This window comes from Bactrocera dorsalis, chromosome 6 (assembly GCF_023373825.1).
Source record: "Bactrocera dorsalis isolate Fly_Bdor chromosome 6, ASM2337382v1, whole genome shotgun sequence".
Classification (NCBI taxonomy): domain Eukaryota; kingdom Metazoa; phylum Arthropoda; class Insecta; order Diptera; family Tephritidae; genus Bactrocera; species Bactrocera dorsalis.
Genome location: NC_064308.1, coordinates 23,746,122 through 23,768,355, shown reverse-complemented (window position 1 = coordinate 23,768,355; position 22,234 = coordinate 23,746,122). Strand labels below are relative to the sequence as shown.

The following is a 22,234-nucleotide window of genomic DNA, read 5'->3' as shown; positions in this document are numbered from 1 at the left end:
TTCGGATTAATAAGACGTGAGCCCCAGTACGTGTGTTTTGCGTTGTAATCTCCCCCTGCTAGAAATCTTTGACCTAGTGTTCCAAAAAAGTCTTTAAATTCCATTTCTGTAATTTTAAAACGAGGTGGACAGTATATAGCCGTAAGGTTTAAGTCACAACCCCGATTTTTTAGTGATATTGTTGTAGCTTGTAACTGTGGTGTAGCATAAGATTCCAGAGCATAGTGGTTTAAACGATTTCTAATCAACACTGCCGCCATGCCACCATGCGCTTTTCCATCCGGATGATTTGTAACATATAGTCTAAATCCCGGAATATTGAAATTATTTTTATTTGTTAAATGAGTTTCTGAAATAAGCATTACATCTATATTCTTTTCAGACAGAAATCTGTATATCTCTAATTTATGTTGGTTAACACCGTTAGCATTCCATATATAGATATTTAGTAAGCTCATTTTTTACTTAATAAATTTTGCAGCATTTGATTTTGTGATTTTATTAAATCTTGGATCATGTTTTGCATGGTAGACATAAATTGTGTCACACACTGTGTAAGATTTATAATCATAGTTTCAATACCTCCATTTGGAGGATTTTGCGGCAGTTGCATTTGCACAGTGTTGCCTTTTACCACATTTGCATAGCTTCCTTGCATATTATTATTGTTAGAACTAATAGGATTTGTACTTTTTTCTGAGGTTGCTATAATTTCATTACGGGGCGTTTGTAATATTTGGTTACGACGTGCTTGAATTCCCTGTGACAACTTAGATTTCAGATCTTTATATACAGGGCAACCTCTGTAGTTAGCGGTGTGATTCCCTCCGCAATTGCTGCATTTTTTATTTAACTCTTCTTTCTTAAGGGTGCATTTAGAAGTGGGATGTAAATCACCACATACCACACAAACACTGCGTAGAGTGCAGTATTATTTAGTATGCCCATATTCTTGACAGTTAGTACATTGTACCGGACCGTTTCTTTTATGTGGTTCTTCCACAGTTACTCTACGATGCAGCAAATATTTCAAATTATAAATGGGATGGGTCTCATTTTTTTTAAGTTGATTCGAATTCGGCAACAATTCTATTTTAAACATTGGCTGTGGTATTTTGTTTCTATTAAATATATTTACAACTGTTTTAATTCCAAAACCACATTCTTCCAATGCTTCTTTGACTTCACTAGAGTCTACGGCGGACTATATACCCTTGATTACAACTAGGCCCTTAGAGCTCTTCAGTTGATACGAATAATAATTTTTGTTTTTATTTGACAAAAATTTAACTATGTCCATAAAACTTTTTTCAGTGTAGGACTGAATTTTTGTTTCATCTATATTGCCTTTTTTCAAGGGCACTATATGGAAATTGTTAGTACCTATAATTTTACTTATTTCAGCAAATATATTGGAGGTGGTTTGTCATTAACTGTAAATATGTACTTTTAAAAATGCGGATAGTCTTTGTTATTCCGGCTTACATTTACCTTTATTTTGCCAAGTAATGACCTTTTTATTTTTAGAGGCTCATAATACTTGCACTTAAGCTCTTTATTTTAAGTTCGAATGACCAAACGTATTCAGTTCAACAATAGGATTGTGTTTATGCGACTTCCTGGTATCTCGCCCCACAACACAACATTCATCCCACAACGCAACATTCATCCCGCAACACGACATTTATCATACAACACAACATTCATCATACACAACATACAGCATCACACCACGCAACCCCACGCACCGAACACCACCATACCACAACACACATCGTTCTCACAACCCAACCGAGTAAAAAGGATTGGCCAGATCGGGGCGGCCACAGTCGATTTTCACGCCCGAAAACTCAACACGCGTCTCGCCAGCTATAGACTTTTCCTTTTCCTTTTCGTCGAAGTTGTGGTTAAAGTTCCCGAAAAACAATCCGTTCGGTCGTGTGGTTGTGCACCGGCAGTAGTAGCAGTGAATATACATAAAATATACAAATTAAACATAGATACCTATATATATATTTAATAAAAAAAGGAAGAAATCGAACTATTGTGAAGTTTTCCCCGAAAAGAAAAATATACAAGTAATTGAATTTTACTCTTTGATCGTGAAAATATAATTCTTTCAATTAAGCGCTAACAAAAAAGGGATACATAATTCAAGGTACAAGTAAGTATACCCTGTGAAACTAATTGCAACGAACAAATGGTCCTTCGAGCCTCTCAGAAAGGCACCTACGATTAAAAAAAAAAAACAAAGAAAACGTAAATTAGAAAATGAAAAAATAAAAGATAATACAAAAAAGTAAAAAGTGCAAAAAAAAAAAAAAAGTTGCATATACATATTAACAAAAAGCATTAAACGGGCGCGTGATAGAACAAAGGTCAATAACCTCAACTCCACAAAATACATAAACGGGCGCGATATAACACAAAGAACTTACTAAAGAAACGAAAAACTAAAGTGCAATACTAAAGTGAAGTGACAACAATTTATAGAAACTAGAATAAAAAAAAGTGCTGTGAAAATAAAACGAAATACACATGTACATACGTATATAAAAAATTCAACTAGATTGCAGTGGAAAGAACAACGAAAATTCGTGCATATGTACGTGCAAAAACACTAACACATTTGGCAGAGCAGACAAGGATTACAAGCAACGTGGGAAGAGAATACAAACTCAACACGGAAGAAGAAATAAAAACCAAAAAGAGGAAAACGACTGAGAACACAAAGTATTGCCCAAAAACCCTTGACGGAAGAAAAAGTGAGTCCATTCCAATTTGATTTTTTATAAAATTATGTATGCGCATATGTATGCTTGATATACAGTTGAAGCTGTAAGACGGCATACAGCTATTTAGAAATAACCCAACTGTTCTATACGAAAAATCGGTTAGACAGTTCGGTATATACATACATATGTATGTATAGGTACCGAAATAAATGAAAAAATTGCGGTACCTGCCTGTCGCTAACACACTGTAATTTTCCAAAATCACAAAAAAAAAATGTTTTCCTTTCAAAGTTAAGTATTATTACTTGCATGTTCTGGTGATACCCCTTGGGCTAAAAAAGCAACAAGCAGGATCGCCTATAATAAATAAGCAAAGGCGAGCAAAAAAAGAACATGCAAATACATACATATGTACACAAATAAGTAAAGATACTCGATCGTGTAAGAGATACATACATACATATGAGCATATACATACATACAAAAATTTATGGGCAATCGAACTTTCCGCGCCAAATTTTATATGCCGTAATTAATATACTTATATTCATGGACATATGGTACATGCATAAATCGACTGTAAAAATTTTTTGAAAAACTGTTGTTACATAACTACCTGCCTTCAAGCTTACTTCGTGTCTCCAAACACACTACAAAAAAAAAAACTAAAATTTTTTCAAAGTCAAGTATTCTTACTTGCAAGTTCTGGTGATACCCCTTGTGCTAACAAAGCAACAAGCAGGATCGCTTTAAAAATAAGCAAAGGCAGAAGAAAAAATATAACAACAACATAACAGTGGATATATGTGTATGTACATATGTGTACATATGTATATCGCGATCTAACTACATATTTCTCGGTTATCTCTCTTACGTTTTCTCTCGGCCTTAATATATACCAACATACCAATATAAAGGCTACAAATACATACGTACCTACATACAAGTAATAATATATAGAATATATTTATTACTAAGGTCAACGAACTTAAACAAAAAAAGGGAAAGGCGTCACAACGGAACATAGCAAAAATCATCAAATTACATGTACATGGAGGATATCCATATTCAAACATTGGAAAATAAAAAATAAAAAAAGGAAAAAAAAAACATATTTACGTATGCGCATTTTTACATATACACGCTTATGGTATATACATATGTGCATACATCGTGTAATTATTGAAATTTCTTTTTCGCGCTCCTTTGGACTAACGTATGCAGATTAACGAAACATTTGAATACATACTTGCTTACTTAAATGTTAACATATTTACAAACATATAAAAATTTTATACTTATTTAGTATTATTATTCCGCACTTTTCCCTATATTGCACATTCGTATTATATACATACATATGCATGTACATATGTATGTGACAAGTGTACGAAACTAGCGTGTGATTTTTTAAGAGCTTGATAACTTTTTTTAAAAAAAAAGCGCATAAAATTTGCAAAATCTCATCGGTTCTTTATTTGAAACGTTAGATTGGTTCATGACATTTACTTTTTGAAGATAATTTCATTTAAATGTTGACCGCGGCTGCGTCTTAGGTGGTCCATTCGGAAAGTCCAATTTTGGGCAACTTTTTCGAGCATTTCGGCCGGAATAGCCCGAATTTCTTCGGAAATGTTGTCTTCCAAAGCTGGAATAGTTGCTGGCTTATTTCTGTAGACTTTAGACTTGACGTAGCCCCACAAAAAATAGTCTAAAGGCGTTAAATCGCATGATCTTGGTGGCCAACTTACGGGTCCATTTCTTGAGATGAATTGTTGTCCGAAGTTTTCCCTCAAAATGGCCATAGAATCGCGAGCTGTGTGGCATGTAGCGCCATCTTGTTGAAACCACATGTCAACCAAGTTCAGTTCTTCCATTTTTGGCAACAAAAAGTTTGTTAGCATCGAACGATAGCGATCGCCATTCACCGTAACGTTGCGTCCAACAGCATCTTTGAAAAAATACGGTCCAATGATTCCACCAGCGTACAAACCACACCAAACAGTACATTTTTCGGGATGCATGGGCAGTTCTTGAACGGCTTCTGGTTGCTCTTCACCCCAAATGCGGCAATTTTGCTTATTTACGTAGCCATTCAACCAGAAATGAGCCTCATCGCTGAACAAAATTTGTCGATAAACACATTTCGAACCGAACACTGATTTTGGTAATAAAATTCAATGATTTGCAAGCGTTGCTCGTTAGTAAGTCTATTCATGATGAAATGTCAAAGCATACTGAGCATCTTTCTCTTTGACACCATGTCTGAAATCCCACGTGATCTGTCAAATACTAATGCATGAAAATCCTAACCTCAAAAAAATCACCCGTTATAAGGAAAACGAAAGCACAAGCAAACATTAAGCATAACTATATGCATATAATATATACATACGTTTATTTTGCGTCATTATTAATTTCTTTCCTTTTGCGTTCTTATATCCAAAGATAGACGTACTAAGGAATAATATACAAATTAATCGCGAGTATATCGCAGATACTTTTAACCAATACACGGTAACAAAAAAAATAAAATAATTATATACAAATATTTTTTGATTTGACTATTTATGCGGTGAATACGTGTTCGAAAATTTATATAATTCAATTAATTAATAATAAAAGATTCAATTCTATTATTCTTCTCATTTTTAATTACACATTTGCTCCTATTATAAATTTTTTAATTGTATTTTAAAGCAAAACAATTTTAAGCTCAAAGCTTACAATTTAATTCTATAAATGCAATCTGATAAATCGAAAGAGGTTAAACCAAGAACACCTCAATTATTAGAAATTCCAAAAATGGCTGATGATGACAAATCACAAAGCACACCTGCAGAAGCTACACGCTCAAAGCAGGGTGCCAAACAAAAAAGAACCAAAGATAATTTAGTGTCAAGGTTCATAACTGAAAGTGACAGTTTTGTTAGATACTGCACAAGATTCACTGCTTCCCCAATTAACGATAACACAGAATCGGTTCTAAATTTAAAAATTCAAAGCATAGATAGCATATGGGCACGCCTTCTGGCAGCAAAGATACTGACGATGCTGAACTCCCAGAAAACATAAAAGCTTCGGCGTCAGCTAAATATGAAAACTGCCTCGAACAATATGAAATTACGAAGGCAATGATATTGGACCAAATAAATTTATTAAGGCCATGTAGAGCCACTACTCCTCCTCCGAGAGTAGGTACGACTCAAAAAGAAGAAATAGATACAGGTATATTCTTGAAAGTGCCAGCTTGTGATACTGAAGTTTTTCACGGAGGTTATGAGCAGTGGCCCTCCTTCCGGGACATGTTCACTGCCGTATACATTAACCATCCCAAACTTTCACGAGCTCAAAAGTTGTACCATCTTAGGTAAAGGGGAAGCTGGCGGTATCGTCAAGCGTTTCGCTTTAAATGACGAAAACTTTAATCTGGCTTGGGAAGCACTGGTCGAAAGATACGAAAATGAAAGAGTATTGGTAGACAACCAAATAACAATTTTAATGAATTTACCAAAAATTCAACAAGAAACCAGCCAAGAGTTTCAAAAACTATACTCGACAGTGACAAATTGTTTATCTGTGTTAGAAACACAAAAGATTTCCACAGAATCGTGGGACCCTGTCCTACTAAATATTTGTGCAGCAACAATGCCTGATGCTGCTTTGCTACGATGGGAGCAATCACTAGTGGCAAGAAAGAAATCGCCAAAATGGCATCAAATGAAAGACTTCTTAACAACTCAGTACGAAATAGCTGTGCGAGTTGACAAAAAAACAGTCAAACAAAAAAATAATCAAAATGAGTCGAATAAAAACTTTTTTAAACCCCAAGCCAGCAATAATACACAATATAATAGGCACGCTAATAGAAGCCAAACATTTGTGACAAATCAAACAAATCATTGGCAATCATTATGTGAAATATGTAAAGGAGGTCACAATATAAGATCTTGCGAGAAATTTAAAAAATTATCCGTTTCTGACAGAAACAATCTTGTCAGACAGCATAAACTTTGTATCAACTGTCTGTCGAATGCTCATACGACAAAAGACTGTGAAAGCAAATTTACTTGTGTGTACTGTCAACGAAGACATCACTCATTGCTTCATATTACAAATTTTCAAAATATGAAGCAAAACCAATTTCATAAAACCACCGGGTTAGTCACTACAAACAAAAGTGATAATCCCGAAATCTCAAATCCCGAAAAAAGGGAAAAACCACCATGTTGCTCTAAAGCAGCAAAAATTCAAGCTCTTCATTCAGAGAATGAAAGCAAAATTCTTTTACCCACTGCGGTCATCGCTATTGAACATAGAGGAGAATTATTCAAATTAAGAGCATTAATAGATCAAGGTTCTCAAAGATCCTTTATATAATATAAAGCCCAAAATCGGCTAAAATTGCCTGTCAAAAATTCAAATTTCCAAATTTCAGGAATGGGCGGACAAATTATACAAAATTCAAACAAAATTTGCCCAATCACTATAGTCTCCCCAAACGCGGATATAAGAATAGATGCACAAGCCATCGTTCTACCGCAACTCACAAATTTACTTCCAAGCTGTGAAGTAAATAAAAAGCAATGGGAAAAATGCTCATATCTCAAATTAGCAGACCCCAATTGCCATACCCCATCACAAATTGATTTGTTATTAGGTAGTGAGTTAATACCTCAAATAATTCTTGAAGGTATAGAAAAAATATCCAATAAATTGTTAGCCCAAAATACAATCTTTGGGTGGATATTAAGTGGCCAAGTCACAGAAAAAATTAATTCTTTTACAACTGAAGTTGAAAATATTTCAAACGAATATTTAAATGATGAACTCAAAAAATTCTGGGAAGTAGAAGAATTACCTCAGTCTACTCAACTCTCAGAAGAAGACCAGGCATGCGAAGCCTATTATAAGTCCACAACAACAAGAAACGAAAACGGTCGTTATGTTGTGCGACTCCCTTTCAAACCCACCTTCCCAGATTCTATAGCTCTAGGTCACTCTAGAATATCAGCAGTGCAGCAATTTCTAAGCTTGGAAAAAAGTCCGATAAAGAAAAGTGAGCTCAAATCAGCATATGATAATGTGATGGACGAATATCTAGACCTCAATCATATGGAAGAAACTGTACCATATGAAAAAGTATCTAAAGGTAGATATTTATCTTTTTATCTGCCACATCACGAGGTAATACGACCTGAAAAACTCACAACAAAAGTACGAGTGGTTTTCAATGCCTCAAAGTGTACGAGCTCAGGCAAATCACTCAACGACGTACTATATACTGGTCCAACCTTACAACCTGATCTGATGCTGCTAATACTAAATTGGCGCATGTTTAAATACGTTTTTAATGGGGATGTAGAGAAAATGTACAGACAAATTCTAGTGCATAAAGATGACCAAGATTTGCAGCGTATAGTCTTCCGCAAATCAAGTAATAGTCCAATCAGCGACTATAAACTTAAAACCGTCACCTTTGGCATCAATTGCGCACCCTATTTGGCGATCAGGACACTATATGAAGTGGCAAAAACAAATGCAACAAATTTGCCTTTAGCATCTTCTGTGTTGCAAACACAAACATACGTGGACGACATACTATCAGGTAGCCACAGTATCTCATTAGCGTGCGAATCACTATCTCAAGTGATCAAAGCACTAAATTCAGCGGGATTCCCCTTAAAGAAAATTACATCAAATCATCCCGAAATAATAAAAAACATAAAAAAGGAAGACTTATTAGATACAAATTTCCTTAAATTTGAAACGGCCAGTACAACAAAAACCCTAGGGATTCAATGGAATGCGATAACAGATGAATTCTCATATACTTTTCGACACCGCAGGATGGCTTTCGCCAATAATGATACAAGCAAAAATCCTCATTCAAGAATTGTGGCAAGATGGCACTGAATGGGATGAACAGGTAAAACCTGTACGTTTAACAAAATGGGTACAATTTGCTAACAATTTGCATGCTATATCAGAAATTCGAATCCCTCGGTGGGTAAATTTCACCCCCAATAGTAACACAGAATTACACGGTTTCTGTGATGCCTCTGAAAAAGCTTATTGCGCAACAGTTTACGTACGCACACAGTACGATAACAAAATATCTGTACACCTCTTGGTAGCCAAAGCCAAAGTTGCACCTTTGAAGACACTCAGTCTGCCACGGCTTGAACTGAATGGTGCTCTTCTGTTAGCAAAATTAATTTCATTAGTTCAAACCCATCTGAAATAACCGATCATAAAACGTATCTTTGGTCAGACTCAGAAATAGTTTTGGCATGGTTAGAAAAACCACCCTATTGCTGGAAGACCTATGTATCTAACCGAATATCTCAAATCTTGGACTTAGTTGGCCCAGCAAAATGGCAACATGTTGCAAGTGCAGATAACCCAGCGGATCTTGGAACAAGAGGTTGCAAGCCACTGCACCTCACCAGCACTACACTCTGGTGGAATGGTCCAACATGGCTAACAGAATCACAAGAATTCTGGCCAAAGTCTCCCGCTCGTAATATAATACCGCCGGAAAGTCGGAAAATTGAAAATTTTCATATCACTCCAGAAGAGGATGATATTCTCCACCGATTTTCTTCATTTCCTAGAGCACTAAGAGTAGTCGCTTACATGCACAAATTCACCCAAAGACTTAAACAAAAAATGAAAGGGATACCAAATGATCCTTGCATACAACTAACGCATACCGATTTGCAACATGCCAAAGTTAGTCTCATTACCTACACCCAAACTCGCTATTTCAGTCGAGAGAAAGCAAAGTTGTTCGAAAGACGACCACTCGAAAAGGGAAGCGCTCTTCTCGTTTTAAATCCATTCTTGGACGCTAAGGGATTAATAAGGGCAAATGGAAGATTAGCGAACTCCAGCCTTAGTTATAACGAACGACATCCCATTATTATACCTGAGAAATCCCGGTTTACTCATTTATTCCTAATATACCTTCACCAGCTTACACTACATGGTGAGCATCGCTTGATGCAGCAAATGGTCCGACAAGAATTTTATATACCGCGACTAAAGCCACAACTTAAAAAGACGATTTTTATGTGTAAGCAATGTACCTTGTACAAACATAAAATGCGCACGCAGATCATGGCAGCTTTACCACCTAAACGCTGCAATTATGCTCTACCTTTTACTATTACTGGGGTTGATTTTGCTGGACCTTTCCAGATAAAGGCCTCAATGTTAAGATCATCTACATTTAGAAAAGGATATGTGGCTGTTTTTGTATGTTTTACGACAAAGGCAGTACACCTCGAGCTTTGTTCAGATCTGACAACTGCGGCTTTCCTCGCAGCATTCGCACGCTTTGTCGGACGACGCGGATTTCCCTCAAAGATTATGAGCGACAATGGAAAAAACTTTATCGGAGCTCAAAGAGCCACCGAGAAAGAATTCATAAACTTCATGAAAGAAGTATCCCCCGAAATTGTTAAAAAATATGCAGTTTATACCTCCATGTTCTCCACACATGGGTGGACTTTGGGAATCAGTAGTGAAAAGCTTTAAGTCCCATTTAAAGAAAACGGCTGGTAATCATAAATTCAATTATGAGGAGTTTACTACACTACTCACTCGTATCGAAGCCGTATTAAATTCAAGACCTATATCACCACTCTCGCAAGATCCCTCCGATTTCACAGCTCTTACACCTGGACATTTCCTCAGAGGAGCTCCCCTTCTCGCCATACCTGAGACAGAAGGAGACTCACTCACTTTAATAAATCGATGAGAAAGAATCAAGATTCTCCATCATGAATTCAGCCACAGATGGAAGGAGGACTATCTTAAAGATCTCCATAAGAGATATCGATGGAAAACGATCCAGAAGGAACCCAGTACAGGCGAATGCGTCATCATACAGGACGAATGCCTTCCCCCAACCGAATGCCGACTAGGTCTCATTGAAAAGGTACATCGGGGACGAGATGGTCATATAAGAGTAGTAGATGTGCGAACAGAAACTGGCCTACTAACTCGACCATTAGTGAAATTGTGTTTTCTTCCCAATACCGAAGAACCGATTACCGAACACGAGCGAACGCAAACGCATACATAAAGTCAAACAATAATTCATTAAAAATACACCGTTTTACAATCCGTACGTACAAACCAAAAGCATAATGAACGCGGTTAATACTAAACAATAAAATCCATATATAAATAATATATAATACATAAATAAATATATCTATATATACACCTATATATAATGAGTAGCATGCTTCATACTACTAGCAAAACCATATTTAATATACATATTCCTATTCCACTAGAAATGGACGTAGAAGACATACGCAATAAGCACTTGAGGAATACGTACCACCACGATGTAGCCTATGCCATCGTCCCCATGTCTTAAAGAAGTGTACGATCTTCAAGACGATGACGCCCGCTCAGCGCCAACAGATCGCTAGAGCCCACGGGCACTGCATGACATGCTTGGCAGACACGCACGCTACGATGGAGTGCATGTCAGACGGGTCGTGTCAGTACTGCCACCGACCGCATCACACGTTATTCCACCGCTTCCCTCGACGCGCTGATCAGACAACGCACACCAGTCATCGGCAGAATCAACAGCGGCACAGTCAACGTGGGAATCAAGTGCAACGCCGAAGAGCCCATCGTTCTAAGCAGTCCCGAGGTGCCCGCTCGCATACCCCGCCGCATCATAGTCATCGCAACCAGCGAAAAGCGACGGGCTTCAGCGCTGAGTACCCTACAAAAACTACAGAGGCTTCTAGGCAATTAATTCGCCTAGGGGGGCCGGGATGTTTATGCGACTTCCTGGTATCTCGCCCCACAACACAACATTCATCCCACAACGCAACATTCATCCCGCAACACGACATTTATCATACAACACAACATTCATCATACACAACATACAGCATCACACCACGCAACCCCACGCACCGAACACCACCATACCACAACAAACATCGTTCTCACAACCCAACCGAGTAAAAAGGATTGGCCAGATCGGGGCGGCCACAGTCGATTTTCACGCCCGAAAACTCAACACGCGTCTCGCCAGCTATAGACTTTTCCTTTTCCTTTTCGTCGAAGTTGTGGTTAAAGTTCCCGAAAAACAATCCGTTCGGTCGTGTGGTTGTGCACCGGCAGTAGTAGCAGTGAATATACATAAAATATACAAATTAAACATAGATACCTATATACATATTTAATAAAAAAAGGAAGAAATCGAACTATTGTGAAGTTTTCCCCGAAAAGAAAAATATACAAGTAATTGAATTTTACTCTTTGATCGTGAAAATATAATTCTTTCAATTAAGCGCTAACAAAAAAGGGATACATAATTCAAGGTACAAGTAAGTATACCCTGTGAAACTAAGTGCAACGAACAGATTGAAAGATAAAAATGTATAGAAAAACACTTTGTTTATACTGCACTCTAAGAGTTCACGTTTGATTCTGATCTTTTTCATTAAAATTTCTTTCGTCAATAAATTTCTTAATTCTAATCTCTTAACTAGGTATCTTTCTTCTTAATATATATACATTTTTTGACCCTGTGTGTAATTGAACTGCTCCTAAACGGCTGGACCGATTTTGATGAAATTTTTTGTGCGTGTTTAAGGAGATTCGAGGATGGTTTAGATTCACAATTTGGTCCACTGGAAAATGTTTTTTTAAATAAATTTTTCATTTGTAATTAATTGCTAATTTTGGAATGTTTTACATTGGAATCGATAGATTGCGCTACCATCGCAGTATGCAATATTTAAACCTTAAATTGGCGTAAACGTGCAATAAACAAAACGATGCCAAAGTAAAAGTCGACATCTGTAGACACGTTTTCATAATGTCGACAGAGTTGTTCGTTCTTAAGTAATAAATTGGGTGATTCAATATATCTATGGGTAGCTATAAAATTTTTTTCATACCTGCTAACTATTGGAGGGGGTATCTTGACAGGCAATTTAAAATTGCAAAAGATCTGGCATAAAAAAATAGCCGCATAACTGAAGTGTTGATAAAAAGGTTTATTAAAATTTGAGATATATAGAAATCTTTTCGAAGCATTGCACAGAGCAATGCTATATTTAAACGGGAACGATGAAGTACATATATGCGCACAATTTCAAACGGAAACACCTAACGTGACAGCTCCTTTCCAGCCCATGTATCAAAATGCCATAAGACTGCTCAAGTTATGATACCGGGCTACACTGTTATGAACACAAGAAAACCGGACCGGTTGAGAATATTTTTAAAGGACATTCAATTCGTGATGCCATCTTGCTGCTTAAATTAGTACGGGATGAATTGCCAAGAACTGTTCTTATAAAAGCTTGGAAAAATATAAAACAGTTAGACGATGATCAATATGACAGCGAAGACGAAATTCCATTGCATACATTGATTAGATCAAATAGTTCTTACGATGATACACTTCGAGAGGTACAATCGTTATTGTCCAAAGTGGATAGTGTTGACGTCAGAAGTGAAGACATCGGAAATTGGAATGACGATCGAAATACGGAAGATGATGAGATTTCGAAGTATCTGACAATGAAGTTGAAGAACCAGTTAACAAAAAAAAAGTTTTTCCTTTATGAAGTGGTATGAAAACAATAATGATGAAAATCAGATATCATATCTTATTATTATGCGCACGAAAATTGTCAGGAGCTGTTACACCAAAGAAGAAAAACAGACAAGTCTCACCGCTTCTTTAAGGGGTTGGGGTAGTCAGAGGCACGAAAAAATGAGAATTTTCAGTATTTATTTTTTGCTATTAAATTGTGTTATTTTACAAAAGTAGTAATATGGCATTATTATAGAATGACTTGAAGTCACCAAAATTTCAAAAAAAAGTTTAATTTCCAAAGCTTTAGTTGTATAGTCCTTGAAGATTTATCTAAAATAAATCGCTCAAAAAAAATTAATTTTGTAAACAGATAAACACGGGCCTGATCGAAGGATTTTATTTTTTAAAAATTAACAAAATGGCGGCCTCAGGAAATTTTTGTCTAAATTTTTGGGAAAAAATCAACAGTTGATTGGTTTTAAAAAATCGACATTTTTGAATAACAAAAAATCCTTTGAGCAGGCCCGAGTTTATTATGTATTCTAAAAGCTGTATAAATTTGATTAAAATCTACTGAGGGGTATTGGAGTTACGGTTGTCATCAGTTCAAAAAACATAGTTTTGAGAAAAACGCGTTTAAAGTTTTACACAAGCGCTTTGAAGTGCCCCAGCTCTCTTTGTTATTTGTCGAATAACTCAAAAACTAATAATCGGATAACGTGAAATTTTCAGAAAATATTTTTTAAGATATTACACTTAACGAAAATGCAAAAAACAAATAATTTTTTCAAAATTCTGACTACCCCTAACCCCTTAAAGCAGTCCTTAGAAATTAATATGTACATATGTATAGTATGTAAAATGTTAACAAGTACAAACTAAATCTAAGTTTCTGTCTTGTTACAAGTAAAAGTGAGTAATGAAAATAAATTGAAAATATTATAACACCAAAATTATATTTACATATTTATTACCCTTAACAACCCTTAACCTGGTATAGATGAGTGGCAGCTTATCAAGGAGGAAAAACCAAATAAAGCAAGCAGACCAATACTGGTGGCCATTTGCGATGAGTCCATTGAGGCTCTCACGAAGACTGACTACAAAATCAGGTTCGCAATTCGCAAGGCCAGGTTAAAAATCTTCCAAGGCGACAAAGCGGCTCACGAAGACGACACGGAAGAGGTCGACGACGCCAGCCAGTTGCAAAGGAATGTAGGCATTGAAGAACCCCGAGATGCTCAATAGCAATAACATAAGATGCGTACAGATAAACCTGCAGCACTCGAAGAGTGCTACAGCGAATCTGACAACCCTCGTGAACGAGGGGGCATCGACTTCAGCCTAATACTGAGCCCTGGGTCAATGAAGATTCCATAAAAGGGCTAAACAGCAGCAACTAATCTGTTTTACACACGGAACAGAGGTAAATCTAGGGCATGCATTCTTATCAATAAAAGTATAAATGCATTTCTTTGTCCTAATTACAGCACAGCAGATATCACAGTGGTAAAGGTGGAACAGAAGGAAAAGCCCTTCTTCTTGGTCTCAGCCTACTTGGCCCATAAAGAAGACATACCACCGGCTCCGCTCACCAGACTAGTAGAGGAGAACAGGAAGGAAGATGTCCTACTAGGGTGTGATGCAACGCAAGGCACACCGTATGGGGTAGCTCCAGCACAAACACCAGAAGTGAGTCACTCTTGCTATATATTCTTAATAGTAATCTAAGTATATGCAACAAGGGCGATAATCCAACTTTAATTTTCCCAAGCTCTGATAGATTTCCGGGGTGGGAGGAAGTGCTTGACCTCACGCTATCAACAGACACAGACAGTCTCGTTGTGGATAAATGGAGGGTACCCGATAAGCCTTCCATGTCAGATCACTCCTGGACACTCTTCAGCATCCGCGAGAAATTCAGTGCTCCTCTCACATACCGGAACCCTAGAAGAACAGTATGGGAAAAATTTACCAGTATAGCAACAAAATGCCTCGAAAAGGGAGGCAATAAGAGTATCGGAAATCCTCAGGAACTAGATTCAGAAGTAGAGAAGTTGGAAAAAATCTTAACCACAGCTTTCAATAAATCTACTCCGCTAACAGTTTTGAAAAAGAGAAAGTCTCTTCCTTGGTGGAACAGTGAACTCAAGAATTTGAGAACACAACTAAGGAAAGCTTTCAATGAGAGTTTTAGAACCAAAATCTGGCAGCCATATAAAGATATTATGAAAAGATACAAAAAAGCAGTCCGGAAAGCTAAAAACGACTCAAGGCGATCGTTCTGCACATCTATAGAAAGTGGCAGAGAAACCGCTAGGCTGAATAAAATGCTATCCAAATATCATATTAATACTGCCTACATTAGGGCGGAGGGAAGTGATTGAACCTACTCGGCAAAAGAGTCTCTGGAGGTACTAATTACAACGCACTTCCCCGGGAGTCAGCAAACACCTTCAACGAGGGTTCAATCAGAACCACCGTTGAACGCAGCTCATTATCAAAGGCAAATAGTAGACAAAAGCAAAATCAAATATGCCATAAAGAGTTTTGCACCATTTAAGATAGCAGGTCCAGACGGGATTATGCCCATAATGTTCCAAAAACTGGTAGAACCAATGGTTCAAAGGCTCGAAAATATATACAAAGCTAGCACTCAACTATCTTATTATCCTCTCTCCGCTTCTATGGGTTGTAGCGCTGAATGAAATACTCCTCCAAGTAAACGGTGGAGGAGTGAAAGCAGTAGCGTATGCAGACGATATAGTGTTGTTGGTATCAGGCATGTTTCCTTCAACAGTCAGCGAGATTATGGAAAGAGCACTTCGAAGGTTAAAACAATGGACTAGGAGTTAACCCGAACAAAACAGAACTGATGCTAATCACAAGCAGAACCAAAATACCTCAATTTCAACTTCCGGTACTAAACGGTACAACACTCACTCTATCCCCCACAGCTAAATACTTGGGGGGGTGGAGATTGCCACCAAACTGTCCTGGAAAATAAATATAGAAAAAAGAATAAACAAAGCATACGTGGCTTACTATACTTGTATCGTCAACAAGAACCCTTAGCAAATAGAACTTTTTACCTAGTTATAATTACAAGGCGGCTGAAGGCCTCGTAGCCAGTGCTGCGTTTATGTATTTATATAATAAAACTCCTTTTGTTATATGAATTATTATAAATAAATAAATAAATAAGAATATGGGCCTCAAACCAAGTACAATCATGTGGATGTATACGGCTGTCATAAGACCTATACTTACATATGGAGCTCTGGTATGGTGGTCAGCGCTAAACAAACAATACAACATTTAAAAATTAAATGGTATATAAAGAGCAGCATGTGCAGGTGTTACTGGTGCTATCAGGTAATGTCCGACTGATGCGCTCAACGTGATCCTGCATCAACTACCAATGGACATTTTTATTCACAAAACAGCAGCTATTGCGGCGATAAGAATAAAAGAATTGGGAGGTTGGAATCAGCAGAACAATGGACACAGTGTTATCCTAAACAAGCTCACCATTCGGAAATCAGACTACATTCTCCCAAAGCTGGACTTCAATAGACACTTCCAGGTGAGGATACCATCTAGACGAGAATAGAGAAGAGGTTCAATAGCAGAGGAGGATACCATCTCAGTCTATACCGACGGGTCCAAAATGGACTGCGGAGTAGGCACGGGGGTATTCTCCGCTGATCTAGGCATATCTCTCTCTATACGTCTACCGAACTCGGCTAGCATCTTCCAAACAGAAGCATCCATGACAAATTCCAGCGTAGTTCACAACTGCAAGAGAGCACTAAGCTCAATAAAAGACAAGCTCCAACTAAACTTGATCTGGGTTCCCGGCCACATGAACATTTTCGGTACCGAAAAAGCAGACGGTTGGCAAAGGCAGGAGCTTTCCTCAACGAATCCGAGGCCGAAGCTTCAACTAAACTTGATCTGGGTTCCCGGCCACAGGAACATTTTCGGTAACGAAAAAGCAGACGAATTGGCAAAGGCAGGAGCTTTCTTCAACGAATCGGAGGCGGAGATAATACCAAGCCCGCTAGGATCGATCAAAGGAGAGATCAATGGGCAATTTACACAAGTTGCAAATAACAGGTGGAAAAACATTACAAAATGCGTCATAACAAAACAATTATGGCCAACATATGACAGGAAAAGAACCAACGACTTCTTAAATAGGTCAAGAAAAAGTATTTACAGAGTAACAGCTACCACAACAGGCCACTGGCCATTTGGGGAGCACGCATCCAAAATGGGTTTGCCCTATAACGACATCTGCCGTGGCTCCGGTGTAGCAGGCAACAAGGAAACAATTTTTAACTTTCTCTGCGAATGCCCAGCTTTAGCACATATCCGACACAAAACACTTGGAATCCATCAAGCACCAAACCTTGAATGGATTTCCACTAAAAGCATATCGGACATAAGTAGTTTGGTCGAAACCTGAAAATGGTTTGAGAGAGAAAGTGAAACGTAATAGCAGATACAGGAGGTTCTGCGAACAGTGTATCAAAATGGCACATCAAGTGCTGATTGAGCCCGACAGGGCTGCCCTCCTACCTACCCTTAACAGACCGTAAAAACTCTTAACAAAAGTAACAAATAAATAGTTTAAAGCAGAGAGAGCAATTGCTAAACGCCAAAACCTCCTGAATTTGACAGTTGATCGAGTGGTAATGTTTAAATGAGCATCCTCCTCCGACATCAGCACACACACCACATCAACCCAACTTCACAACCCTGACACGCACCCTTCATCACACTCACCACTTACAATCCACACTACTCATGAAAGCACCACACATCGGCACCCACACACAAAAACACCAACTAACCACCATCCCACCGCCAACGTACCAAAACGAAAAAAGGACCGACGAGGAGATCCCAATTCAGTTAGTTTTCGTCATCAGCAACGATCCAGGGATAAAGGAATGTCCAACTTATTCCAATGTGAGAGCGTCTCAAAATTAGCGCTTTTTATAAAATTTTCCATTATGGCCAGATCGGATAAAATATTTAGTAATTTTTGGCCATTTAAATTAAAACACTCAACATTTAGTATGAATAAGAATTACTATGTATATATATTTATTACATGGAGAAACTATTTAAATCTTTTTATAGTATATTAGAACAACTGACTTTTGACCTTTCAATACCCAATAAAAGGATTTAAGCTTGTTAGCTCTCAATCATTAAATGTTTTTAACCATTTTCAGTGAAAATAATACTATGATGCTTCAATTTACAAAACGTTTCATCAAATACCTTTAAATTTCACAAATTTATTTAATTTTTATTGTTTTTCATTTGTTTAAAGTAGCAATGTTTGAGTAGGTGCCCACTTCATATTTGAGGTTACTTTTAATTTGTTTTTCAATTTGCACAATATTGCGGAATTAAGGGAGGATGGAGTCATTTGTAGAAGTTCACGCAAGTGAGGAAAGTTATCTGATCGCCATTCACTTGGGAGATGCCCCCACCACGATGTTAAAATCGCGCTTGGCGACTTCAACGCCAGAGTGGGAAAAGAAGGTATCTTTGGCACTACGGTTGGTAAATTCAGCCTCTACGAGGAAATATCCCCAAATGGGTTGAGGCTGATCGTCTTCGCCGGGGCCCGAAATATCGTTATCAGTAGTACTAGATTCCAGCATGAGAAGATTCATCAAGCTACCTGGCAGTCTCCGGATCGAAAAGGCACCAACCAGATCGATCATGTTGTGATACACGGAAAACACGTCTCCAGTGTTTTAGATGTGCGTGCGCTCCGAGGTCCTAACATCGACTCGGACCACTATATTGTCGCAACCAAGTTTCGCACCCGCCTCTGTGCAGAAAAAAACGCACGCCAACAAACACAAGGAAGGTTCGACGTCGAGAAGCTGCAATTACAACAGACAGCCGAACGACTTTCTACACGGCTTGCACTCCTGCTCTCTGAGAGCACTCGTCAACAACTCGGTATAAGGGAACTGTGGAACGGCATTTCAAACTCCTTACGTACAGCTGCAACCGAAACCATTGGTTTTCGGAAAGTGCAAAAGAAGAGCTGGTACGACGAGGAATGCCGTGTCGCAGCGGAGAGAAAACAGGATACCTACCTCGCAACGTTACGATCGACCACAACACGTGCGGGATGGGATAGATACCGAGAGTTGAAAAGGGAAGTGAGACGCATTTGTAGACAGAAAAAGAAAGTGGCCGAAATGCGTGAGTACGAAGAGCTTGATAAGCTGGCCGACAGGGGTAATGCTCGAAAATTCTACGAAAAGATGTGGCGACTTACAGAAGGTTTCAAGACCGGAGCATACTCTTGTAGAACGCCCAAAGGTGATCTAGTCACCGATGCCCAGAGTGTACTTAAATTATGGAGGGAACACTTCTCCAGCCTACTGAATGGCAGTGAATGTACAACGCCAGGAGAAGGCGAATCCGATTCCCCAATCGATGACGATGGAGCAGACGTTCCATTGCCCTACCATGAAGAAGTTCGAGTAGCAATTACCCGCCTGAAGAATAACAAGGCGCCGGAGGCCGATGGATTGCCGGCCGAGCTATTCAAACACGGCGACGAAGAATTGATAAGGAGCATGCATCAGCTTCTTTGCAAAATATGGTCGGACGAAAGCATGCCCAACGATTGGAATTTAAGTGTGCTATGCCCAATCCATAAAAAAAGAGACCCCAAAACCTGCTCCAACTGCCGCGGGATAAGCCTCCTCAACATCGCGTACAAGGTTCTATAGAGCGTATTCTGTGAAAGATTAAAGCGCACCGTCAACAAACTGATTGGACCTTATGAGTGTGGCTTTAGACCTGGAAAATCAACAACCGAGCAGATATTCACCATGTGCCAAATTTTGGAAAAGACCCGTGAAAGGAGAATCGACACTCACCACCTATTCGTCGATTTCAAAGCTGCTTTCGACAGCATGAAAAGGAACTGCCTCTATGCCGCTATGGCTTAATTTGGTATCCCCGCAAAACTAATACGGCTGTGTAAACTGACGTTGAGCAGCACCAAAAGCTCCGTCAGGATCAGGAAGGACCTCTCCGAGCCGTTCAATACCAAACGAGGTTTCAGACAAGGCGACTCCCTATCGTGCGACTTTTTCAATCTGCTGCTGGAGAAAATTATTCGAGCCGCAGAACTTAATCGAGCGGGTATAATCTTTTATAAGAGTGTACAGCTGCTGGCGTATGTCGATGATATTGATATCATCGGCCTCAACACCCACGCCGTTAGTTCTGCTTTCCCCAGACTAAACAAGGAAGCAACGCAAATGGGGCTGGCAGTGAACGAGGGCAAGACGAAATATCTCCTGTCATTAAACAAACAGTCGTCGCACTCGCAACTTGGCTCTCACGTCACTGTTGACAGTCATAACTTTGAAGTTGTAAATAATGTCTTCTATTTAGGAACCAGTATTAACACCACCAACAATGTCAGCCTGGAAATCCAACGCAGGATTTCTCTTGCTAACAGGTGCTACTTCGGACTGTGTAGGCAATTGAAAAGTAAAGTCCTTTCTCGACGAACAAAAGCCAAACTCTCTAAGTCACTCATAATTCCCGTTCTGCTATATGGTGCAGAGGCTCGGACGATGAAAACAACCGATGAGTCGACGTTACGAGTTTTCGAGAGAAAGGTTCTGCGAAAGATTTATGGTCCCTTGCGCATTGGCCACGGCGAATATCGCATTCGATGAAACGATGAGCTGTACGAGATATACGACGACATTGACATAGTTCAGCGAATTAAAAGACAGCGGCTACGCTGGCTAGATCATGTTGTCCGGATGGATGAAAACATTCCAGCTCTGAAAGTATTCTACGCAGTACTAGCCGCGGGAAGCAGAGGAAGAGGAAGACCTCCTCTCCGTTGGAAGGACCAAGTGGAGAAGGACCCGGCTTCGCTTGGAATATCCAATTGGCGCCACGTAGCGAAAAGAAAACACGACGTCCGGCTCATTTAGCCATCCCGGCCCCCCTAGGCGAATATTCAGCCTAGCAATCTGTGTAATTGCTGAAGTGTTGCCACGACGTTTCTAAGTCCAGTAGCGGGACGATGATGTGGCCCTTTCGGACGACGGCTGCGACGGCTGGTTGGTGCAACGCGGTGCGGACGCCATTGAAGGGACTCAGGCCGAGCTGCAGTGGTTCGACGTCGTACCGCCCGGTTTGCGTTCCTTGAGCTATCCACGCTTGAGGCAGATGGCCGACCTACATCGCGTCGTGGGTCTATGCAGCAGCGTGTAGTGTGGTCTGCCACACGTGGTAGCACTGATTATTGGACAAATTTACAAATTTATTTTTACAAATGATGTCGATAAGGTAACACTGATTATTTGACAGTTCGTAATTCATTTGTTATTCTAAAATAATAATAATTCAACAATAATTGAAATATTTTTAAAAGCAATTTTTGCACTATAGTATATAAAATAAATGTGTGCAAATGAATAAGTGATATGTTAGTGTATATAAAATAGAAAAATATAAGTGCAAAATTAATTATATATATTGAAAATATGTAAATAAAATATTGCAAATTTTAAACTTTAAACGCGAATAACTCGTAAACTATAAGCTTCCTGCGGCTATAATCTCCTCTATCCGACCATATCCTTTTTATCCTTGATATCCTGGGACGGTATACTAAATCCTTCCCCGGAGGTCAACCACCCGGGTGTGACCGTCTGAGCCGTAATGAAGCTTTTCTGTGCGGCCAAGTTGCCACTCTGTAGGTGGGAGACAATCAAAGTTAATAAGTACACAATCTCCAAGCTTTGGCGCATTTTCTGATGTTTTCCATCGATACCTGGGAGACAATAAAAGTTAATAAGTACACAATCTCCAAGCTTTGGCGCATTTTTTG

At 38.8% G+C, this 22,234-nt stretch overlaps 1 protein-coding gene across 3 annotated transcripts in view; it reads left to right on the top strand.

Moving 5' to 3' along the window:
* LOC125779303 (uncharacterized) overlaps positions 1–21,827 on the top strand; it is a 43,226-nt gene extending 21,399 nt beyond the window's left edge. Inside the window, exons 2-4 of one of the 3 annotated variants that reach the window (XM_049460574.1) lie at positions 2,513–14,752; positions 14,817–15,018; positions 15,101–21,827. In XM_049460574.1, coding sequence (XP_049316531.1) covers positions 7,176–8,651 — 1,476 coding nt within the window. In that variant the 5' untranslated portion in view covers positions 2,513–7,175 and the 3' untranslated portion in view covers positions 8,652–14,752; positions 14,817–15,018; positions 15,101–21,827. Of the gene's footprint in view, positions 1–1,579; positions 14,753–14,816; positions 15,019–15,100 lie in introns of those variants that run through there. The other 2 variants (XM_049460573.1, XM_049460572.1) reach the window with 2 other exon arrangements.
* Positions 21,828–22,234: the final 407 nt, after the last annotated feature.